Source organism: Lactuca saligna, chromosome 6 (genome assembly GCF_052625555.1).
Source record: "Lactuca saligna cultivar CGN05327 chromosome 6, ASM5262555v1, whole genome shotgun sequence".
Classification (NCBI taxonomy): domain Eukaryota; kingdom Viridiplantae; phylum Streptophyta; class Magnoliopsida; order Asterales; family Asteraceae; genus Lactuca; species Lactuca saligna.
The window spans coordinates 111670918-111697895 of record NC_136422.1 but is presented as its reverse complement, the minus strand read 5'-3'; the positions used below and the strand labels follow the sequence as shown (position 1 = coordinate 111697895).

Here is a 26978-nt window from a genome sequence, read left to right as displayed (position 1 = left end):
CCAACTAAGACCAATTGTGTAAAGTGTTAGTCTTGATAAGAATCCGCACTATCCCTTGAATATTTGTTTTGTCAAGGAATGGTTCTTGACTGGGGAAACTTATATGTCAAGGGGACAGTGGGAGCCTTAAAGATCCTGAAAGAGTTTCAAGATTTAATCAAGAGTAAAACCTGTAATTTATCACTAGCACACGACTTAAGGTTTGCAACCTATCGTGTTGACATAATTCTTATTTTTGTACCTACTTCAAATAAGTTGAATTTGCATGTGAGTTATCAGAGTTCAACTTGGAAGCATTGGTGGGCCTTGTGCTACCAAGGTGACAAGAAACTAATATTGAACAAGTTTAATCCATGTAAGGCTGAATTTGTCACTAACCTTATCTTGTGATTATGGTTTTGACAAATTCACATGGATAGGAACTCATACACTATAAAATATAAGTGTCATAAGGTTTCTCTCCGATTCATGAAAATGATGGTGAGGAAACGCTTCCACTAAGTAGATTTTAAGTAGATATCAATTGTGTTATTTGCATTTTCAAAAGTCGTTGTGGAGCGCGTGTGGTTAACCGGCACACTAACATGGACTTGTGAGAAATGGCAAATGCCTAAGCAATTGAGACTATGATTACGGCATCCCTTTTCATAGTTCTAAAAATTGTTTAGACACACATGTGAGCTATCTAAGAAAGGGTGTATGAATCTAAATTTTAGAAGTCCAACCGATTTCTGAATACATGTCAAAGCTAGTGGGAGCATAAGTGTTATGCTAATAATCATCATGTTAGTGGGAGCATGATAATTATGATTAGTATTGCAAGTTAGCAATGTTAATTATAGAAAACAAAGTTTCAATTTGTGAAGTTGTACGGGTTGAAAAGTTGTTTTGCTATAATTAAGGGAGAGGAAATTATACTTCATTTCAATTCTAAAGCTTAGATTGAGATTTTAATCATCTTTAGTCAAGGACATATATAAGAATTTTATGTCTGAATGGTTCGACTTAAGCAAATTCTATATATATTGCGTTCTCAAAATTCAATTATGACTACAGCATCCCTCTTCATAGTTAAATTTTGAAAACATGGCAAATAAAAAAAATATTGTAGCAAAAGACTGTTCTAGTATCATGTCTTTATGTCAAACATCATGAATCGTGTCCCATATGATTCAGATATAGGATCGATTGCATGTGCTATAATATTCATCTTTTCTAAATTTTCCAAATGCTTAAGGCATTGAGAAGGGAAAAGTCTAGAACTGGATATGACTAAAGTGATTAAGCAATTTTCGAGAACAAATCTAAGGTTCGCCAAAGATTGGTTGCTCAGGGAAAGTTGGAATTATGATGTAAGTTGTCAGAAAGGACCGTATTGACATGTTATGAAAAGAAGTAACTCTTGTTCAGAAGTGATAGTCAAAATGGGACTATGGAAATGTCTCCATAGGTGGAAGTTATTTAATCTATGTAAGATTAGAAAACCTTAATGCAAGAAGGATGTTCAAAGCAATGTACTTTGAATATGAGACCTCCGTTCCATAGAAGTTGACCTTCTTTGGAATACTCTGTAATGACTGGTGACAAGGTTTTGGTGACTTTGTGCATAATCATTACAAGAGGAACATTGTATAAAAGTTTAAAATCTAACAGATTTTTTGGTAAATGATAGGAATCGGGGATTCTCACATTTACAATAAGGATTTGGGATTTTGAAATGAGTATCATTGGAATCATGTTCAATTGATCTACATCACAATGTAAGGATCATAGACAAACATAGTGTGCATACTTGGAGTATGGCATAACTATTGTTTAGAAAAAACAAAGTGTACATGCCAGGAGCATGGGATGACTGTTGTTTTTATTCAAGTCTTAAGTTGATTGTTTGAAACATTATACAATGAATAATGTGTAATCACTATGGTGATAAATAAAAGGTGGTTTTATTTATATTCAAAAGGGTTCTGAGACCATATTGGATTCGATTATTATTGTGTTTCACTTTGCATGTTTTGACTTCCAAAATAGCTAGGTTATTCTTTCCGAATGACTAAGTTATTTAAACACTCCACAGTCGTTCATATGTTGGAAGTAGGTATGAATCAAGACTGTCATGAATCGGGTTTGTAGATTGCTAAATGGGTTTAGTCATAGCAATGGTTGCTACTGATGGGTTTTGGTCATAAGACATCCTGTGTGCTCATACAAACCCTAATGGTTGGATCTAGGTTTCTCTATTGTACATGCTTTGAATCCAAGACTATAACCTCTAATTCTAGCATACATATAATCATATTAACATGAGAATAAGTTTATAGTGTTACCTTGATTGTTATGTAGCAATAACAATCCCAAATCTCCTTGTATTGGCTTTGGAATGCTTAGAGTCACAAGTGTCACTCCTCTAATGGCTCACAAACACCATAAGCAAGTGGAGAAGGTATAAAGAGAGAGGTGAGAGGTTAGAATTTGTATCTAGGACCTCTTGGGAAGGGATACACGAATTCATAGCCCTAGGGGTGTTTATATAGGTGTAGAGATAGGGTTTCAGTCATTATCCTTATCTAGTTGATTATCCATTAAGCAACCAATAAGATAATCCTTGAATCCTTATCATACTCGAATTCTAAGGGATTTACACCTCAAATTCGTTCACCATATATATAAGATAATCCTTACCTTATTTTGTAACTATCACATAATTACAAATCAGCCCCTCTAGTTTAATTAATTACACTTGATCACAAAATTGATTCCTAATTAATTATTGACCAATATTAATTAAACAAATATGATTTCTCCTTTAATATATTATTAATAAATCATAATAACCTCTCTCTCTTTATTTATTTCTCCAATCAAGTTGCTTTGGTGAAGGCAACCCAAAAGGACCATGCACCATCGGGTCAAGTACATACCAAAATAGTTATGGACTTAGACACTAATCCAACAGTCTCCCACTTGGATAAGTCTAACAACTATTCTGCGTATGACTTCAGATCCTGATCTGCAATCGTAGCTTTCCAAAGCCGCTGTCAACTCTGATCATATCAGATACGCGTGTCCTTAGATAAGGGATCATATATTCCTCCATTCTAGATATCGTCTGAGATATGATTTCTAATCATTCTCTTTGTACTATATCTCGATTTCCGATTTATGACGACAGACTAATTGAATAAATCAAATTAGCCCTAGCCCGGCCGAGCATTTACGTATGTCATCACTAAACCATCGAGGGGCCCAAAGATATCGCTTTTATCCTACATTGGATAAAAGGAACGGATAAACTTTGATACAATGCTCGCTTGCACTCACTCACTGAATTACACACAACAATATGTTTTATAACACCAAGTTACTGGTGCGTTTACATATTATCAATGTGCAACCGATTCGCAAGATACAACTCACACATCTCGGTTTCAAGAATATAAGATGTTATCATCTCACTAATCACTCGAGATAGTGATCCAAGTGAGCGTGGGTTTAATCCAATGCTCAAATCATATTCATAAGCACTCATGAACGTTGCAGCAAACATTTGCTTATGTCTAATACTCTTTTAGACAATCCACACACCAATTCACGACAATCTTCATTCATATCTACTTCCAACATATGAACGACTGTGGCCCGTTTGAATAATTCGATTATTCTTAATAAACTCAATTATTCTGGAAGTCAAAACATGCAAAGTGAAACACAAGAATAATACTAATCCCATATGGCCTCAAACCTTTGAGTATAAACAAAAAACTTTTTATTTATCACCATATCGATTACTCATTATTTGTCGTTTCGGGTAATCAACTTTTTACTTGAATCATTACACTTGTCCCATGCTCCTAGCATGCACACAATGTTTACCTATGGTTCTTACTTTTGTGAAATAGACAAATTGAACACATTTCCAATCATTCTCATTTCACAACTCCAAATCCATTTTCTTAAGTGTAAGAATATCAAATTCTTGTTACTTATAGAATATACTAGATTCTAACACTTTATGCAACGATCCTTTTGTAATGTCACTGCACCAAAGTCTCAAAAACTATTGCCAATGATATTACAAATTCCTCTATCGGAGATTGTTACAAGACAATTGCTTAGATATGATGTCTCTCACTCAAAGTACATTCCTTTGAACATCCTTTTGCATAAAAGTTTCTAATCTAGTCATAGATTTTAAATATTTACTTCCCAATATGGACACGCTTCCATATTTTCCATATGACAACTAATTTCTTAATAAAATCTTATCTATTCGTAATGATGTCGATATTTTCCATCCAATATGGAAACATTTCCATAATTTCCAATACTATACTTCCAACTACTCACAAGCGACCAATCCTCGTCGAACTTTGGATTGTCCTTTGATAGTTGTTTAATTATTTTAGTCAAAACCAATTCTAGTCCCTTTTCCCTCTAAATGCACTAGACATTTGGAAAATTTTAGAATGGTCAAACATTAAAGCATTTGCAATCGATCCTATACCCATAGCGTATGGGATACGATGCACAATATTTTATTTGCTATGTTCTTAAAATTCGAATTGTGAAGAGGAATGCCGTAATCATAATCAAAATTTTAAGAACACACTATGTACCTTTGACTAAATTTATTAACATTCCACAACCTAATCCTTTAGATTTGAAATGAAGCATAATATTCTCTCCCTTAATTATAACAAAACAACTTTACAACCCTTACGACTTTGCAAGGTATAACTCTTGTTTTTCTATAATTAATATTGCCAACTATGCAATACTTGCCTTAATAATCATACAATCATAACATTTATGCTCCCACTATCATGATGATTATTATAAAACATAACACTTATGCTCCCACTAGCTTCGACATGTATTCATAAACATCTTAACTTTCAGAAAAACAATACTTATTGAATTTCTTAAGTTCATGTTTCTAATACTTAGTGCTTTGATAATCTTTTATCAAGACTTCTTGAACTTATACACTTTTGCCTTAGATAGTTCATATGTGTGTCTTAACAATTAAGACTAATTGCCAAACCTCACAATTCAAATTATGGAAAGGGATGCCGTAACCATGATCGAATTCGAGAATGCAATTTTACAATCACTATCTTTTAAAATCTTTCTTAGTGAAAGCATTTTCTCACAATCATTTTCATGAAGGAGGAAATCTTATGACACTTAGATTTAAACGGTGTATGTGTTCCTATCCATGTGAATTTGTTAAAACCAAAGTTTACGACAAATTCAAACTCATATGGATCGAACTTTCTTAATCTTGATTTCTTGCGTTATGGTAGCACAGCTACCCACCACGTCTTCCAAGTAGTTAATTAGCTCACCTTTTCCTATTAATGTACTTTCCATTGATCAAGGTTCTTGCCTTTTATGCATTCAAATGAGAACTCATAGGACTCACATGCATAATTAACTCGATTGGATTGGCACAGAAACAAAATAATGTCTTCACGATAGGTTGTAAACCTCAACTCGTGTGCTAGTGATGATCGATAAGGTTTATTTGATTTGTTCTTGAAACTTTTCAAGACTATTAAGACTCCCACTGACTCCTTGACATATACGATTCTCTTATCAAAACATTTCTTGACAAACAAATATTCAAGAGTTAGTGTAGCTTTTATCAAAACAAAACACTTCATAATTTTGGTCTTAGTTGGTCTTTGTCTTATCCAAGACATCACAACTTTCCACAATTGATGAATGTTATAAACCTTCTTAATACTATTCACTCAATGTCACAATCTTGACTTTAAGACTTGTTTTGGAACGAAGTATGATTGACTTCTTGATTTGACCATTTCTTCAATCTTTGATTCCTCTTCTTGGACATACAATTGTACCAAGACTCATTAGAGGATCAATTGAGATATGGTTCTTAATCATTAAGATCTATCATAAAGCATAAAAGCTACTCTCCCTTCTTCTTAGAATGGAGAAACTCTTATCTTTCTGCCTACTTGATTCTTCTTATTCGTTTTGCTACTGATCTAAACCCTTTAATCAATTCAAAATTACACTTAATCTTGTAAGTGTAATCATATTTACTAAGCCTTTAGTAAATCATGACGAATATCTTTGTTACTCTTATGGTGAACTTGATCAACACACAACTTTGTGTACTCGATCTCCTAGTCCTTCACTTGACACTTTGTCAATGAGTTAGTCTAATTTCCAAATACGTGATTTCTCATTCATCGTGCAACCAAGTTGCATGATTCCAAGTTTCGGTCCAATTGAAACTTGGGCGATGAGAAACTCTCCCTATTTGGTAAATTCTTGACACTTCCATAAATAACATAACTAAGAATCATATCCATTCGTTGTAGAAATATGCAAACATCAATTTTCATAACAATTTCATTGCAAGGAAGTAAACAAATAAATAAATAAGTCAAACAAAATTTATTTTATTTATAAAAGCAGCGGAAAAACATTTGTCCTTACAATGCAAAATCTATTGAAAACTATGTAAAAGAAAATTTCTAACAACTATATCATAACTATCTAAGCTCAAAATCCAATCTTCAAGTCCATGAGATCGAGATCCATCACTTGTGATTAGATTCATCTTGCTCTCTTATCAAGCTTCCTTTCTTTTCACCGATCCTTCAAAACATTCAAATGCAATCTTATCACATCATGTATTAAGAATCAATGAATAGGAACTTAATGGAGTTAGATAGTGGATTCTTACCTAAAGCGTAGTCATACTTTTGACTCTCCCATCTCTTAGATCTCTTAGGTAAGTAGGGCAACTTCGTCTCCAATGCCCCTTCTCTTGGCAATAAAAGCAAATTGACTCCTTTGGAACAACACATGGAACTACTTCAGACATCGCCTTTCTCTTATGATCAAACTTTTCGATCATTGCATGTCTTTCATTGCCATTGTCTATATCCATAGAGGTCTTGAAGGCAGATTCACCAATCAACTTTGCTTTTCTATTGCGCCAAACCATTGCCGATTCAGCAGCAACAAGCATATAGGTGAAAACTATAAGGGTCACGTCGTAGCTCATCATATAGTACTCTCTTACGAACTTACTATATGAGTTGGGAAGTGACTGAAGAACCCAATCAACAGCCATCGCTTCATCGACAACGGATCCCATCATTCTTAATCTATCAATGTGTGACTTCATCCCTAAGACGTGTGCACACACCGACTTGCCCTCTTTATATTTACTTTCCAAAAGGGCTTGAGTGATATTGAACTTTTCAATTTTACAATCTTGTGGGTTAGGGAGAATAACTGGAGGAGGAGGAGGAAGTGAAGCATGATTTCTTGTTCCTCGATCGAATCATGGAATATCATCTTCATGTGGAATGCTTGTTCCACGGGATTGAGAAGACCATAGTTGTCGAACTTTGACATCGGGAGAAAAAACGAATTCAAGTTAGTTGATTGATTGAGTCCTTGGTAAATCACCCAAATGAAATTCCAAGGCTAGGACCCAACACAATATCCTACAACTCGGGAGAGGGATGCCGTAACCCAAATCGCAGAACATTTGAAGGTAAGTGAATGACGATACACTAGTTTTCACCATGAGAAACGAAAAAGAAATTTAAGTTTTAAATCTATGAAAACTCCTAGATCCTTTGAGATTCATTGAACATTTCAATGGCATGTTTAAATCTCGATATGCCCCTCTAGTTTGTGACTGGGATGCCGAGGATCACAAAGCGGGTGTGAATAACCATGCAAACTACATGGTGCCCTCACATGTTACAATCACCTATTCGATGTGCCGGTAAACCACACACGCTCCACCGAACTATGACAAACATTGAGTCACCCTTTGCTACCTTTGCTTAGAACCATTTAGTGTGTCGGTAAACCACACACGCTCCACTAACGTCTTCGCAAGGGCACAAAGTGTAATTTCAAGGAATTGCATCAATTCACTTTTGCCGAAGTAACTAAGATTGGGAATTTGAAAAACGTTTAGTTACTTGGTATTTCATTATACTTATAATGGAAGGTTTTGTCCTATCCTACCCGTTCGGCTAACGACCCTCCACTAGTCAAGAGTGCGGTGGGTAAGAGTGGATACCCATTCAATCGCCATTTTATAGGCAATTTCCTTAAACACCCCTTATAGACCAGCTTCGTGAATGAGGCCTACTAACGGTAAGACTGACTTTTACTCATATATAATGTTAGACTTTTAATGTTATATATAGTATAGAGTGTATTTTATACTTTTAAAATACTATATGGTTAACTTTAACAATTACACTTTTAATTCAATTAAAAAGGTTAACCTAAACTTTTATGGATTTATTAAACCTCTTTTAATTATACTCCTTAATTAATTAATAAAACCATAAGGGTGTGATTTGAACTTTTCAAAACAATTACTAGAGTTTTAGAATTTAACATTTCTAATTAAACCTTTTAATCAACTTTTAAATTCCAAAACTTGAGGGCAAGTTTTGAAACCTTTTTCAAAACATTAGGGTTTTAACTATTTAAATTTCAAAACTCCAAAACTTTTGGGTTCAAATTTAAACTATAAAACCTAAAGGGGAAAATATGAAACTTTTCATAACAACAAGGATCAAATAACAAATAATCTAAACTAACATTTAGTTACATAATTATCCATATTTGATTTGTTTAATGATTTCTTGCAAAACAATTTATCAATTTACTCAAAATAATTAATCAATTATCTTATAATGAAACAATTATCCTGTTAATTGATAATTATCTTTAATTAGATCAAGAATATAGTCATATATATCATAAAATCGGATTTATATTGATCTAACATGATAAGGTAACTATCCAAATGCAAAAACAGCAAGAAATCCCGAGATAAGCATTATCTGACGCTCGAACTCGCCGAGTACCACACTGTACTCGCCGAGTTGAGGTCTACTCGCCGAGTACACTGTGGTACTCGCCGAGTTCCTCAGCCATAAAGCCCAAAAAACGATTTTCCAGTTATACAATGCATCAATACAATTGAAACCAAGCTACGCTCTGATACCACTGATGGGTTTTGGTCATAAGACATCCTATGTGCTCATACAAACCCTAATGGTTGGATCTAGGTTTCTCTATTGTACATGCTTTGAATCCAAGACTATAACCTCTAATTCTAGCATACATATAATCATATTAACATGAGAATAAGTTTATAGTGTTACCTTGATTGTTATGTAGCAATAACAATCCCAAATCTCCTTGTATTGGCTTTGGAATGCTTAGAGTCACAAGTGTCACTCCTCTAATGGCTCACAAACACCATAAGCAAGTGGAGAAGGTATAAAGAGAGAGGTGAGAGGTTAGAATTCGTATCTAGGACCTCTTGGGAAGGGATACACGAATTCATAGCCCTAGGGGTGTTTATATAGGTGTAGAGATAGGGTTTCAGTCATTATCCTTATCTAGTTGATTATCCATTAAGCAACCAATAAGATAATCCTTGAATCCTTATCATACTCGAATTCTAAGGGATTTACACCTCAAATTCGTTCACCATATATATAAGATAATCCTTACCTTATTTTGTAACTATCACATAATTACAAATCAGCCCCTCTAGTTTAATTAATTACACTTGATCACAAATTAATTCCTAATTAATTATTGACCAATATTAATTAAACAAATATGATTTCTCCTTTAATATATTATTAATAAATCATAATAAGCTCTCTCTCTTTATTTATTTCTCCAATCAAGTTGCTTTGGTGAAGGCAACCCAAAAGGACCATGCACCATCGGGTCAAGTACATACCAAAATAGTTATGGACTTAGACACTAATCCAACAGCTACAACATTCATGAGTGCTCATAAGTTATGAGTATTGGAATAAACCCACGCTCACTTCTATCACTTCATGGAATTTATCTCGAGTGATCGTGAGATGGTAATATCATATAAATCTTCAAACCTAGAGATATGAGTTGTTACCTATGAGTTGGTTGTGCATTGATTGCACGTAAACGCATCAGTAACTTGATGTTATAAAACGTGCATTTTTGTACAATTCAACAAGTAGTAGAACAAGCATATGAGTCGAAGTTTATCTGTTCCTTCTAGAAATAGAAGCGATATCTGGGCCCCTCGATGATTTTGTTGTGACCTATATACCAGCCGGTCAGAGCTAAATTGATGTGTTCGATTAAGTTCTTTGTCAGACAAATCATAAAATCGGGAAACAAATTGTTGGAGAATAAGTACGACGTTGTTCCATATATTTGTCCGGCTGATATCATGAGAACAGAGGATTATATGATCACTTATCTAAAATGTCGCTTCATAGTTCAACAGACTTTTCGAGAGCTACGATTGCTGGTTGGTTCCTGAAGTAACATACGCAAATATAGTTATTAGACTTATCCAAGTGGGAGTCTGTTGGATAAGGTGTCTAAGTCCATAACTTATTTGGTATATACTTGACCCGACCCAGCATGGTCCATTTGGGTTACATTTCATCCAAACTATTTATGGATAATTTTATGAGAGTTGTACACATATGATTATTAATATATTATAAGTTATAATATATTAATATGAAGTCATGTTATTTAATTAGTCTTAGTCTTAAATTAATTATGAATTAATTTATAGATTAAAAGGAAGAATAATTAGATTGTGGGCTATTGGTTTTATATGGTGTGGGCTAACACTCATTTGTTAATGGGCTAGGCTTGTATGGAATTCCATGGATGATCCATGGAGCTTTTAACCCATGGATCCTTGGAAAAGGAAAGGTCATGGGTTATTAGGGTTTCACCCTAATCATGTACACTATATAAGCATGCTTATGTTGCATGAAATAGCCACTAGTGAAACTAGTGTCACTAGAATATGTGTGTTTGTGTGTGGCCGATTTTATAAGTGTGTATACACTCTCTCAAAGTTTTCCAAGAGTTTGTGGTGATTTGTGATTCCATTTGAGGCATTCACACTATTGGTGCTTGGCCCTCAAACTCCTTAGGAATCAAACTCATCATCAAAAGGTATGTAATTTCATCTAATTCTTTTATGTTTAAAAGTACCCCATGCCATGTTAGATAGGTTATGAACCTTGGAAAAAATTATTATTTTGCATGTATTTAGATAAACATAGATCCAAGGTTATTAGGGTTGCATGCACACTTAGGAAGTGTTAGATTGCTCAAAACCCAACACCCATCACTCTGACGACCCTCAAAACATCCCTCAAGATGAACCACTGATACACAACTCCTTTACCGAAATCAAACTGGGAACCCGAAACTCCATATTTGCATCCCTTACGAGCCTCTTGGCTCTACACCCGTGGAATCCCGTTCACGTCCTCAGCAGACACCCCATCATGATGTCATTCCATACCACCACCTCAATCATGATGCTCAGTGACCACCGTCGGACCACTCCGATCATAACTCTACACTGCCGCTTTCACTTTCATGAATTTGCACTCCCCTTCAGAATTACATTCCTCCCTCTTTCCTTACCAAGGAAAACTACTTGACCGCCTCGTCACCACGACAAGAGCCACGGTGCTCACCCAACGCTACACCACCACTTTATAGTGTAACTGCTATCCCATGCACTATACATACTCTGAATCCATCTAAGAAGACTCTCAAGTCCATGCACTACCTCCACTGATTGCAATCAATATCTGGGGCCAGACCTTGCAACGCTAACATATCGTGACATACTCAATCCATTACCTCGCACTGATCTAATGACACATGCAGAGTCTTTAGCATGACTGGACCGCCTTACCAGGCCTTCAGTCAAACTAGACTACTCCCATAACCTTCAGCAGATCTGAACCGCCCTCCAGAGCCTTCAATCTAGCTGGACCGTTCATTGAGCCTTTGGCCTGATTGGTACGCCCATTGGCCTTCATTCTATCCGGACCGCTCAACTAGCAATCAACATTCCGATTCACCTCTTCGGGAAAACCTCACATGCATACTGTTCTAGCCCCTTAGGGGTTCCGAACTCTATCTCCATCATACATACTCGAACCCGGCCTGATCCCAGGCCCTGCACAATCAAGCTCTTGGTCTGTATCCCGCCTCGCACGCCTGCCATTTACTCATACCAACCAATGCCCTCGAGTGACCGAGACACTACTGAATTCCATGCAGGTAACCAACCTTTCATACTCGTCGATCCTCCAGAGAACTCTCCAATTCTCCCCCACTTAAGGCACTGACTACCAACCCCCGGTCGCTATCACCGACCTCCCAAGATAACCTTGCACAAAACCCACATTTACACTCAAACTGCTTCCCACTAGCACTAGAAACCTTCGCCAAAAACACTTTTCCACACCGATCATCCTGCTCAAAAGGAACCCAATCTTCAAGTATCCAATCCTCAGACTGCAGATGCTACCCGACGTTCAAACCAACGCCGCATCCACCAATAACTTTCCCAAAAGATAACCAGTGAAAACCCAAAATACTAACCCATACCCATGCCAAACCCTCAAGGAACAACAGATACCAAAACAAAACCTGAAACACAAATCCATAACCATGCCAAACCCTCAAGGAACAACGGATACCAAAATGAAAACCATCCAACGAGACTAGCAGATAAACGATACTCCACAATAATCATAAATCAACAAGACAACAAGAAAGAACATACCCGCAGCTGCATCCGACACTTCTCTAACCTCCTCCGCTGCAAGCTGAAAAGCATGACCCTAAGCCCTTGGGGGCTCCGCTCCACTCTGACCTCCACCCGTGATCCTCAACGTGGCTGGTGTTGGAGCTTGCACTGGCCTGCAACAAGCTGTGGACAGTTGACCCTCAAGTGTCCAACGTGATGACAATGGTAACATATCCTCAAATCCCGAACTGGCACTGACTGTCGACAATCCCTCGCATAGTGTCCCTCCTTTCCGCACTTACGGCATGCACCACCGGACCAACAAACTCCGGCGTGACCCCTCCCACACTTTCCACAAACGTGGATGCCCTGATCTCCCATCCTGGAATCAACGGTCTTAGACCGTTTTGTCGCCGGCTGCGACTGAACCAGAGCTTACCTCAGCTCACGCATCTGCAACTCAGTCTCTAACTCACGCCGCCCGGCGGCCTCCTGCAACTCCAACAAGGTCTCGCACCTCTGCACGGACACAAACTACTTGATATCCCTCTTTAGCATACTCATATATCGGGACATCTGAGCCTGCTCCGAAGCGAACTCAGGGCAAAACATCGCCCTCTCAGTAAACATCCTGGTGATTTCCGTCACCGACTTCGTATCCTGCTTCAGCTCCAGGAACTCCTGAGCCAACATCTCCCTCTCGACTTGCGGAACATAACGAGTGTTGAACATCTCTCTGAACTGATCCCATGAAATCGCAGCCCTCTGCATGTCTGAGTATGACCCCGTGGTCAATCTCCACCAATCCTTTGCCCCGAGCCTTAACAGGTTCAGAGCACACCTCACCCTCTGATCAGCAGGGCATGAACACGTGAAGAAACACCCCTCCACATCTGATAACCATCTCATAGCAACGATCGGATCCCGAACTCCATCAAAGGTGGGAGGCCCCGTATTAACGAAGTCCCGATACTGAAAACCCCTAATAGCTCCTCCCCCTGCCGCTGCTACAGCCGATGTAGCCGCCGCGGCAGCTGTCTCCGTGAGAGCCGCATAGCGCTCATCAAAATACTCCATCATGGCGGTCTTGATCGACCCAAACAATTCCGGCAGCTCGGCCCGGAACAATGCAGCAACCTCATCATGCAGGATCTCACAAATCCTCGCATCCAACTCGTGCATACTCATCTGACCGATAACCTCAGGCGGTACTGACCCATCTGCAACTCCTTCTCCTGCACCCGATCCTGACCCGGATCCACTCCCAGCATGCCTCGAAATCTCCATACTAAAAATAAACCACCAAAAATCTCAGACACTTCCCACTATCCCGGGAACCAACTCTCAACCCAATCCTAGAGGTCATGGTTTCCCTGATACGCATATGGGTCATGTGCTTTCAGTAGTACGGGCCCATACTACCTTCCACACCTACCCATATTTGTATGAAGTACTACCACAACACCCTAGCGACAATTATACACAACAAGTGCTCGATCCTCACTCCTAGAGGAACACTGGAAATCTCAACAGAGGAAAACCCTAGGCTAGCAGGCATCACAAATCAGGCAACACATCATGAAATCCTGAAGATCCCTAGCCTAACTCTAGCATGTTGTTCTATCAAAGCTCAATAAAACAAATGTCATGAATGGTAATTTGGGGTTACTTACTGGCTCCGGCTGATCGTACCTTCGCGTCCTCCTTTTACTTAATTTGAAAACCATTTTAATTTCTCTTTTTAAAACCCTCCTCGATTTGAGACTGGAGTCACACGAGTGTTCCTCCAATTCACTCAAACCAAGGCTCTGATACCAACTTGTAACGACCAAAAAATTTCAACATAATTTAAACTTTTCAAAACAATTCATTTTAATAACATTATTACAAAAAGGTTTTCACTACATTATTTATCAGAGTATTCCCAAGTCCATTCCATATAACGTAAACGCGAGGAACGGTACGATCACGCCTTTGCCTTGCCACAGTCTCCAGAAGAACCTGAAAAACATTAAACCACAATTGTAAGCCCGAAAGCTTAGTGAGATACCCCCAAAATACCAACCACGTATACGCCCTTCCAGGCCACGACCTTCCGGTCCAAAACATATTGCCTTCCGGCCCATAACATATCGCCTTCCGGCCCATAACATATTTCCTTCCGGTCCATAACATGTAAAAAGCATACATAACATAACAGAACATAGAACAGCCATGCATATCGGGTCAAACTCCAGTCTAAACAACCCTGTGCACATAACATTCAATCATATAACAGTTCGCAGTCAACAATTCGATCAAGCGGATCACATAACATATCATTACCCTAACCAGGATACCGACCTAGCCGATCACGAGCATATATCACCCTACATCTCAGTCTAAATACTACTTACACACATACGCCTTTCCAGGCCATAACCTTCCGGTCCACATAACGTAGAATGCCTTCCGGCCCATATCATAATGCCTTCTGGCCCACATCATAATGCCTTCCGGCCCATAACATAATGCCTTCCGGCCCATATCAAGCAATACCATAACAGACAACTATCCGGATTTCCATCTGGTAAAGGGTTGGCCTTGGTGCCGTAGACCCTGTCGATATAGTGAGGATAACTCACCTCGAAACTGCCGGCTGAAAGGATAAGATCCCGATGCTTCGAACTCCAACACGAACTCCTCCACTGAACACCAAAACACTCAACTCAATATATACCCTTAATTACCAAAATACCCCCGGAAGACAACTGGTCAACCTTGGACAAGGTCAAAGTCAACCCCTGACTGACTCTACTCGCCGAGTCAACCCGATGACTCGCTGAATCCCCAAGCTCAGAACTTCCCTCAACCCGCGACCTAACTCGCCGAGTCACCCTGAGACTCGCTGAGTCCAACAATTATGAGTCCACTCGCACCCAACTCACCGAGTCATCCCTTGACTCACCGATTCTCGACACAACCAGAAAATATTGGGACTCTTCGACAAGACTCGCCGAGTCCAAGAACAGACTCGTCGAGTCTAAGGCTATCTTCAACCTACTCGCCGAGTTGTTCATCCAACTCGTCGAGTTCCAGCTTATCTTCAAGCAACTCGTCGAGTCCACCCTTGTGACTCGCCGAGTACAACCGGTCTGAATCCAAATAGAAGTATTTCAGGCCATGCAATTGATCCAAAACATAGATCTAGCCTCCTACAACCCATCCATCACGTAAAGTGGCAAACTTTACGTGAATCCAAAGAGACCTAGTCCTTTTACTCTAGGGTTTGGGGTTTGGGACAAGATAACTCAATCAACAACACAAGAACAGTGACTTTAATGCTCTTAAGACCTTCTCCACTCCAGATCTGAGGTAGCAACCTCATATCTATCCTTCAAACTCAAGATGCAACAAATCTAAGCTTCCCACACAACCCAAAATGAAGAATCTAGAAGAACACAGCCCAAGAACGAGATATTACCTCAAAAGAATGCCCCAACTACAATAAAACTCGAATCCAAGCAAAGACCTTTGATCCAAGCCTCTTCTTCTTCAAGATTTCTTCAACAAACACCTCCCTAAGCTCCAAATGCACTCCAATCTTTCACAAACACAATTTCTAGGGTTTCTGGACTTCAAAGGGGATCAAAGAGGTTGGGGAGGGGACATATTGTTCTTTAAATAGGGCTCATTCCCCGGATTTAGGGTTTTCTCCACTCAGCACCTACTCGCCAAGTCCATCTTTGGACTCGCCGAGTAGGCCACTTGACTCGCGACCAAAGTCGCGACCCTACTCGCCGAGTCCATCCATGGACTCACCGAGTTTCCCTTCCAAAATTTACACTTTTAGTCCTTCAACTCTACTCTTGCTATTCCGGGATGTTACAGTTACCTACCTTCTACTCACTCTTTCTTTCAGTTAGCTCATTTTCATTTTGCAAGTTGTATTCGAGTTGTGTTTTCATCTGATAATTTTTTTGGGTTTTGGAATTGATAGTGAGGAAAGAAGAAGATCATAAAAATGTTGTTGCTATTGAGTATTGATGAACAAAATATTTCATAGTTCATGCCTAAATGTTTACAACAAATAATATGCATATTCAGCTTAGTTAAGTGCTTTTCATTGCTTTTTGTTGATTTGGGTTTGGTTAACATAACTGGTGCAAACATCTGGAGTTCTTCCTGGCAAAAAAGACCCAGGTACACACTCAATTCTGATTCGAGGTTTTGTATGCAATGCTGACTATAGTGAAAAATGTTGATATAATTGAAAACTAACAAGCTTCTATGTGAATTGATGCTTACTGTGGAAAATGTTAATCTAACTAACATGTAAAACTCTTTTGTATGTAGGTGGTTTTGTGTATATGGATGAACTGATGCCGACTACTCACACAGTGAAAAGTATTTAACTTTTGCTTTTGTATATATACTACTATAACTATTGAAATCATTTCCATCATTTCTTGTATGTACAACACTAAGTTCTTCTGCTAATGCACTCTTATTTCATAGGTCTATCTTTCTTCCTTGAATATGGACATGGGGATAAAGTCTCATCTAATTTGAAGCAACAAATCCAAAAGATCCTTAAGGTGGTAGAAATTATAAGTTGTATTAGTCTTTTTATTTTTTGACTTATAAACATGTTGCACTGAAACTTGATTGCAACAATGGACATTTGTAGAAAGGTTATATCTTTTATGTTATACATGTGAATATGGAGGGCCCATATGGAGAAGAATTGACTTTTTCATTAGAAGAACCAACATAAAATGATTTCATCTTCATATGTAAAGTAGAATTCACAAAATAACATATAAGAAGCTTAGTGCCTTTGGAACTAGGTAATGGACATAGATAAGAAGCTGTTGCAGTAAAAGAAGACTGCAAAGGGTGAAAAGGTAAATTTACATTTAGGTAAAATGGAAGTTGAAGATGGTAAAAATTAACATGAATGTTTTTTGTATTTTTGTTGTAATATCTTAATTGTTGAAACCTGTAATAGGAGTCTTACAAATTTGGATAGACAAATATCAAGCACTTTTGATGGATTCAAAATACTTAAATCAACAATGACATATCCTTCCCGCATATCCAACAAATAAGAAAGCTACTTTATTGGGAATAAATGATGTTTAAAGAAATAGGGTTAAACTCAATAATTAGCACTATATTTACATCTATATGTTTATTATTTTGTCTTATTTTTAGTTATTCCTATTACAAAAAATTTCATCCACTTATGGCAATGTCATCGTATAATTCTTGTTTATTTATATTTCATGAGGATAAAATAAATTTTGTGATATAAAGAAATTGAAAACTATAAATAAATATTATTTTGTCGAAACAAACAGGTACTTACTGCAACAAATTTTGTCAACATAGAGGTCCCATTGTTGATGGGGATGTTGTTGTCACATTCACCTCCCGTGCAGATCGTATGATCATACTTGTAAAAGACCTTGGATATGAAAAGTTTGATAAATTTGATAGAGTGTAGGTCCTGAAAATCCAGTATGCGGGTATTGTAACGCTCCATTTCTGGTATGTGATTTAATTAAAGTTTTCCTTTCTTGAGGGGTACTCGACGAGTCTGTAGCCCAACTCGTCGAGTAGAAGACGGGTTGATCACGCGAGTTAAGCTGGCAACACGGCGAGTCCATACCCTGGACTCGGCGAGTCCGCCTGTCTGGGAGAAGCCCTAATTTAAGGGTTTGCACCCTATTTAAACACACTTATACGCCCCAACCTCGCCTCCATCACTCTCAGAGCATCTCTTACCAAACCCTAGCCCCTTTTGAGTGTGTGAGTGATTGTTGCTTTGTGAAGGAATTTTTGGAGCAAGTAGAAGAAGGAGAAGATTGAAGAGTTCAAGGAAGAGGAAGTAGATCCAGAGCACACTCAGTTGTGGTCATCTTTTCTGGTAATAAAGCCTACATCTTGTTTATTGATCTAGTAGATCTTGGTTGTCCCCAAATTGTTAATTTAAACCCCAAAAACCCCAAACCCTTTATGATTAAGCCTTATTTTTGGGTCATACTTCAGATCTGGACCCTCATTGCGTTCTAGTAGTGTAAAGTTTCAGTTATGGTCGTGATTGAGGTCCCTCTTGAGCTTAGAACCCCATTAAGACCTTAGTTTTGGCATTTGAAGCCTTTAAAGCTATGCATGCACATAAAGTTTTGCAACTTTACGTGATAAGCATGCCCTAGAAGCATGGATCTGTGACTTAGAGCCGCTGCATGGCTCAAATCGGCCTGTATGGAAAAGGGACTGAATGGACTCGGCGAGTCATATGAAGATAGCCTTGGACTCGACGAGTTGGATAAGCAACTCGGCGAGTCCGATGAAGATTGACATACACTCGACGAGTTGTTCTACAACTCGGTGAGTCGAATGAGTTTTTCCCGAGAAAAGTAGTGTTTTAGTGAAATGGCTTCATTCCTTCGTAGTTATACGTAAAGTCAGCAACTTTATGTGTTTAGATGGTCTCAAGGACTCAGATTTACGAGTTTGAGGCCCTGGAATGGATTAGAATTCGATTGTATGGAATCTGCGATAGGACTCGACGAGTTGTTATTCGGACTCGACGAGTCGAGTCGCGAGTCCCCGTTTTCCCTTCGAGTTGTGAGTTCAGAGTGAATCAGTAAGTGGGAAAGGGGCTCGGTGAGTTAAAGTCAAAGTTAGTAAAGGAGGGACTCGGCGAGTCCGGTCAACTGGAAGTTGACTTTGACCAGGGAGTTGACTTTGACTAGGGGTAAAATAGTCATTTGACCCTGAGAGCATTACCAGTAGCTAATCTAGTGTTTTTGGAAATTGTAGTCGGACAGTTCCGGGGCAACAGTCAGCCACTTTTAGAGTTAGCATCTCAGCAACCAGCACTACGATGTGAGTTTTCCTTCCAGTAGGAACGGGTCTACGGCCACAATGTCGCCCGTCTAGTTAGCAGTAGTTCCGGACTTTGGTCCGATGCAGTAGTTCAGTGTGCTTGATGTCTTTGTGATTCAAGCATGTCTTTGTGTTATGTGTTCCGGACTTCGGTCCGATGCAATATGCAGTATATGTGTTTATGCTAGGTTATATGTTTGTGTTATGCTATGTTATGCTCAGTCAGTTTCCAGACTTCGGTCTGATGCAGGGGACAAGGTCCCAGTCAGTTTCGGATTTCGATCTGATACAGTTAGTTCCGGACTTCGATCCGATGCAGGGGACAAGGTCCCAGTCAGTTTCGGACTTCGGTCCGATGTAGTTTCCGGACATCGGTCCGATGCAAAGGGCAAGGCCCTGGTTAGTTCCAGACTTCGATCCGATGATGACATTGCACACACCACAACTTCAGCTTTTGTCCTGGGAGTTTATTTCATATACTATGATACGTTGTTACAGTTCTTTTGTTATGACACCTCTACTATAACTTTTAGGATTTATGACGTACGATTTTATGATATATTATAGGTCGTTGATAACCTTAGTATTATTTAAACGAAAAATTTTGGGTTGTATTTTGGGTATTTACACATAACCTTAGTATTATGTAAATGTACTTTTTTTATTAAACAACTTACAGAAAACAGCAACGTACTTACAATTTTTCTATTTTATAATTTAAAGCTACATGAAGATGTAAAGAAATCAAGAATCATGGGTTTTTGTGATCCGTCTCCATTGATACGAAAAAACTGCACATCAACGGTGGTAACTGATTCGAAGTAATTCCATTGTTTACATCTATAGTGTTCAGTATGATCGAATGGAATCATCCATCCCATCGGAATGACAAAAAAAAAAAAAAAATTTGTTCCTCTAATGAAATGGAATAGGTAATTCATTACGATGTACATTCCATGCCATTCAACTAAAATAAGACTTGCCATAGAAATTAGATAGATTCACATTGCTTTTGACATATTTTTGTTTTTAGTATATATTTTGTTGTAATGTTGATAAATTTCATTGTGCATATAATATGATGTTGATGGTGCTTCTTGCAGTCTTGTGTGTTTACAAATCATTTTTTCTGAAAATTCTTACAATACAGACCCTGAACTTGATTTTTCCTGCAAAGGAACCCCTTTTTATTTTTATTTTTTTGACAAACAATAGCTATTTTTAACATGTTTTATGCTTTTTTTGACATATTCCATTTTTGTTGTTTTTATAGATTATGGATTATATCTATCAGTTTTTAAAATTTTCTATTAGCAATGCAGTTTTGATCCAATTCCAACTACTGCGATTCTAACCCCAAATTTTCTATTAGCAATGCAGTTTTGATCCAATTCCAACCACTACGATTCTAACCCCCACAACATGGGAATCTTTCCTAGTTAAACCTAAAACCCGATTTACCCTTACCCGACTAACCAGCTACTTAATAAGGTCGATTTTCAGATTAACTTTTATTTTTTTTAAACCCAATCGAGTTGACCATATTAATACCCCTATCATCCTCTCTTTTCATCTCTTATATGAGGTGTAGACATCACACATCGCCAAAGATAAGGACTAAGCTTTGAAGCCATTTCACTTTTCATCTCTTTAGTGACTAAAATAAAATATACTAAAAGACCAACAATCACAAATCACCAACAAGCGAACTTTCATAAGTTACAATGTTTGGTTTCATGACTAAGAATCACAAAGCTCCCAATAAGTGTTTCTTTATTTTGTCATACTCATGTCATGAAGAAAATACAAACGAAATAAGATCTCATTTCCAATTTCTAAAGCACAAAATGGGATCTAGCTGCAGATCTTGAGCATTTCTTTCTCCCATGTTTTCCAAGCCCACAAACACAATTCTCAAGAAGTTGATAATCTTCTTCCCAAAACAACTTTGAAGCCATTTCACTATTCTCCAATAGCTTCTTTGATGTCAAGAATCCAGCAATTGTCCATGTTTGATACAACCGAGATTGTTTCCCAATAAATCTTCCATATCTTGTGTCATAATATTCTGGCCATTGATCCAATGAAAGCCGCTTTTCAGCTAAAGCAATTGCTTTTCTTGCAAGTTCTGGCCTCTTCATCTTGATGCATGCAAGCGTGAACTGAAAAAATAACAAGGAAATGAGATTGAAGATTAAATGATGTTGTTGATGTTGAGGGCATTTATGTCTTTTCGCAAGTATATGATTACCTGCCAAAGAAGAGTAGGCCATGATCCGCCGTTGTGGTATGACCAAGGACTGAAAAGAAATAGACACTTAAGTTAGTATGAAAAAAGTAGCAGGATTGGGCCAGTGGGAAGGGCATTTATGTCTTTTTTGACAAAGAAGAGATGAGTATGAGGATGAGGGCATTTACGTCTTTTGCATAGAGAGGAGTAATGCATTGTACTTTCGAAAAATAAATTTTTATTTGAAAAATCTATCCAATCAAACAATGTACTTTCACTTTTACTTTATCTAGATAAAACATTGATTATATTACAGAAATGGTCCCTATAGTTTGGTGAAAATAGCAAGTTCATCCCAATTTTGATTTTTGTTTCATAACCGGTCCCTGTGGTTTTATTTTGCTGCGGTTTTGGTCACTCTAACTAACAACGTTACAAATCAGACGATAAACACATGCCAAATGACAATTATGCCCCCATTATAGCATTGTAAAATTTTCAAATAATGTATAATCTCAAAAAATACCTTACATTTTATGTTTCTTCCGGATTTAACGTCAAGTTTTATTTTTTCCTGAGAAAAACCTTAAATTTTTTCATTTTTTTGAAAAATCCCTTAACTTTGTCTTTTTTCCAAAAATAACCCTCAACCTTCAAGCTATTTCTGAAAAACCCCTCAACTATTTTAGTTTTTTGCGCAAAAACCCTCGTAGTTTACAAGTTTTTTGGTTGGGTAATCTCAAAAAAGACGTTATATTTTGTGTTTTTCCGGATTAAACCTCAAATTATTTTTTACCTAAAAAAGACATTGTATTTTTCATTTTTTCCGAAAAAAAGCCCACAACTTTGTATTTTTCTCCAAAAAAACAACACTCAACCTTCTAAATCTTTCCAAATAAACCCTCCACTTTTTTAGTTTTTTCCAAAAAAAACCCTTATATTTTACAACTTTTTTTAGAAAAAAAAATGATTAAAAAAGTCATCAGAAAAAATGAAAAAATACGTCTTTTTAAGGCAAAAAAAATGAGATTTAATCCGCAACAAAAACACAAAATATGTGGTCTTTTTCGAGATTAACCTTTTATTGGGGGGGAATTACTAAAAGGGCCAGATAGGAAAAAAAAAATGCAAAAAGGCATATGGTTTTTTTCACGAAAAAAATAAAGTTGATGTTTAATCCGCAACAAAAACACAAAATACAAGGTCTTTTTTGAGATTAACCCCAAAATAATAGTACGATATGTTAAAATAAACAAATAAACAAAAAAAAAAAAAAAAAAAAAAAAAAACTCACGTGTTCTTAGGATCACTTCCAGTAATTATCCGCCATTCATCATAATCAAGAGCAGGGTAACAAATCTTGAGAGGCATATTTGCAACAAGATCATCCCATTTCTCTTCAATCAAATTCAAAATCCCATCATTTTGTTTCGGGGTACCCAAAGAGGAAACTATGGCCCACAAATTCCCAAGTGTGAAGAATCTAAAGTCCATATGTGCCGGCTGCAAGTTCCCAATAAGATACCCCCCGGACTCAGGTATCCAATCCACCAACCAAGACGGAATTTGTTCAGGATAAATATTGAATTTATTAATTGCATCCGTGGAATATTCCTCCGTTTTATAACGATAAATTTCATTTATCTTTTTCATATCAACCCAATAATATTCACGTATGTGGAACGAGAGTGCACTTAATCGGTTGTTGATGGCTGCTGCTAGACCTTCCGTTGACTCGTTGACTTTCACCATTTCCCTTGAGCAGCGTAGTGCTGAGTAGAATAGTGCCTAAAAAGAAATTTAATCATATTGGTTAAGTTTGTTAAAATTGAATTAATTAATTAATTAATAGAAATAGCAAAGTTACTTGAATTTCAAGAGGATGACCATGAATGCCCATTCTTCTATCTATCATGCAAGATCCATCAGTTACAAGAAGAGTAGGAAACATGTCAAATCCATCAGATAAACACAATTTGAGTATTAATCTTATTCCTGTTTGAACATCTACTCTTTCTTGTAAACTGTAGTCACCTGTGATCTTTCCATAAGCTCTCAATAAAATAATCCACCACAAACCTGATATAAACATGTCAAAACTCGATTACAATGTTGTAGCAAAAAAAGAGATGTTAAAATACTAAATTAACAAATGGTTTACATGCACTTTTATCACGTTTTTAACATTATATGAAACAATGAAGTTTTTATGAAACAATGAAGTTTTTATGCGTAAAATGTAATCATGTTTCAAGTTGTTACATTAATTGCATATTGAGTAAATTACACGAATGGTCCCCAATGGTTTAAGATAATTTGCACGTTTGGTCTCTAACTTATTTTTTTAACTCGGAAGGTCCATACTGTTTGTTTTTGTTACGTGTTTGGTCCTTGTCTTACCTAAAAATACTATTTTTCCCTTGATTTTTTTAATTTATTTAAATAAACACACCCCAACCCCACCCTACTCACCTTACTTCACCTATCCCGATATTTTTCCCTCTTTAAATAAGTCTTTTTAGGTTAGACAGGGACCAAATGTGTAACAAAAACAAACAGTAAGGACCAAGCGCGTAACAAAAACAAATAGTATGGACCTTCCGAGTTAAAAAAATAAGTTAGGGACCAAATGCGCAAATTACCCCAAACCATAGGGACCATTCGTGTAATTTACTCTTGCGTATTTATGTAACCTTGTTTTTACCATTATATGAAACCATGAATTATGCAAATCATGTTTCAAGTTGTTACAACAAAAGTCACTAATTTATGCACAACCTCATTTCACCTTTTTTATGAATATATGCAAGATAATAGTTTTCAACACAAACTTTGCAATCATGTTTATTGATGTTGCTATAGTTTCACCAATTTATGCATAAAGGAAAGGATTGGATGCATATAAATGCAACCATATTTCAGTTTTCTTTACCAATATTATGTAATAAAATAGTTTTTAATACGAGTTATGCAAATTCATGTCTTAAGTTGTTGCAATGAATTCACCAATTTATGTATAAATCAAAGAGTTATATATGTACAATGATGCAACCATACTTAACCTTTTTTTACCAATATGCAACATAATGAATTTCAACACAAATTTTACAACCATGTTTTATGAAGTTAGTATAAAAATCACCAATTTATTGTATAAATATAAGGATTAATGCGTCTTAATGCAACCATGTTTCACTTTTTTAGCAATGTATGCAACAAAAGGGTTAGGGACACAATTCATGCAAGATTCACGTTTCAAGTTGTTATTATGAAATATGAATTCACTAATTTAAGCTTACATAAACTGATAAAAAGCCAAGTTTATGTCTTTATTGCATGAACTGGTTAAATCAGAAACATTGTTGCATAAATAAGTAAGAAGTCCATTTTTGTTGCATATATTGGTAAAAGAAAATGAAATGCAGTAAAGCCAATAAGAACTATGCAATCAAAACCTTAGATAAAATTATTCCAAATTCATAGTTTAAGCAAATGATCTTATGATGTAGTAAGTATAAACTTACCAGAATCAACAGGTGCAACACGACCTATTGCTGATTCACCAAAATCAGGATCCAAAACATCCTCAAATTCACCAGATTTTCCATCAAGAGCCACACTTCTAACTTTAAAACTTGCTGGCATCAACCCTTGACCAGGGCTATGGCAGTCAACTGTCTTTTCCCAACTCTGGCAACAAAAGAACAGAAAAAAAAACTCAATGATGCTTCAACTACAAAATCATGTTTTGAAATTATGTGTGTTTTTAAAGAGTAAGAAACAAGATCAGTGAATACCTGCAATTGGAGAGTATGGAGCAGAAAGTTCTTGACAATCTCTCCTTCTCCATTGAGCAAGAATGCAAGAGCAGAAGGAACAAAATCACGAATGAAAACTTGATCATAGTTCAATGGCAGTTTATCAGCTGGATCAGTTGCAGCAACAGTTCCAATTGGAGTTCCACAGTAATTCACAATTGATCCTCTAAGCAACTTCCATGCTTCTTTCTCAATCTCAGATTCCTTTCTCTCATCCCCTAAAACAGTATCAAGAGATTCTTTATTTACACTTGAATGATTATAATCCAACACTTTCTCTTCATTTTCATCTTTTCTTTCCACCTCCTCAATCACTAGAGGCTTCACATTCAATCTCCCTTTAATGTAAATCCTTTCCCAGCTTGTGTCATTAACCTGGGATTCAATTGAGGTTGAATGATTTCTATAATCCGAGGCTACTTTAGATACAAGCCTGCTGAATCTCCTATCGATTCCTCCAACTGGACAACCATTCAATAAAACCCTAGGCTGTCTTCCCCAATTCAAAGCAGAACCACAAAAACCCTTCTGATTTGAATCGCTTACGTCTCTAAAACCTAAGTTTGGATCAATCGCACCTTCTCTAAACCCTAGAACTTTACTCTTACAAGTATGACTTCCCCTTGAACCAAGTAACTTAAATCGAGATTTCGGCAAATTAATCACAGCTGAGTGATTAGAAATAGGGATTTGAAAACCAAAAAGCGAAGATCTTTTATATGTAATTAAGATCCTACGGCAAAATGGTTTCGATGAGGATAGTCCAATACAACTGCAGCTACCCATTTCCACTATTGAAGGAATTGTTAATCTATTGTATGTATCTTTTGAAATGAAAAACGGTTTTCTTGAAAAATACAATCGAAATCTGGTAATTTACTTATTAGATCTATAAGTAACCCTAAATCTGTTGAACTCGGAAAAAGATTGAATCAACAGTGGTTATTATCAGATATGAAATGATTTTTATATATACACAGAATCAAACAAATATATATAATATGTTAAGAGATTATCCGGACAAAAGAGGAAATTACGAACTTTGACTAAAAAACTTACACGGTTGATGGTGATGCAGATAAGTGCGTGTTTATGTGTGTTTTTTTGGTTTTGATTGGACGAGATGCCTTTGCTCAAAACCGCTATATGGGGTATATATAGGCGGAGAAAGAAGGAGGTTGGGGATACTGTGATGACACGACATTGGATAGATGTGAATTTACGACGGAACCCTCGCACGTGTTTATAGGTTCTATTGTCTTTTTCAAGTTTTGTTTTTTTTTTTTTTTTTTTTTTTTATTATTATTGCTATTGTTGTTAGACAAGATTACGTTGTCACCTTTATGTTCTACCCTCTTTTTCTAAGTGGATGTTTCAAGTTTTGTTTTATTGTTTTCTATTACTAAAGGGTGTTTGGGAAATTGATACATTGTAGTCAAGGTTTTCT

The 26978-nt window shown here is 37.0% G+C and overlaps 1 protein-coding gene across 1 annotated transcript; it reads right to left on the bottom strand.

The window, feature by feature from the left end:
• Positions 1 to 21177: 21177 nt before the first annotated feature.
• LOC145001468 (alkaline/neutral invertase A, mitochondrial-like) lies at positions 21178 to 26667 on the bottom strand. The gene is made up of 6 exons (XM_078960835.1): positions 25511 to 26667; positions 25238 to 25403; positions 23581 to 23792; positions 23008 to 23501; positions 21735 to 21783; positions 21178 to 21645 (listed from the first exon to the last, which is right to left on the bottom strand). Exons 1-6 carry the CDS (start codon positions 26315 to 26317, stop codon positions 21319 to 21321), a joined length of 2055 nt encoding a protein of 684 aa, XP_078816961.1. The 5' UTR covers positions 26318 to 26667; the 3' UTR covers positions 21178 to 21318.
• Between the last annotated feature and the right edge of the window lie 311 nt (positions 26668 to 26978).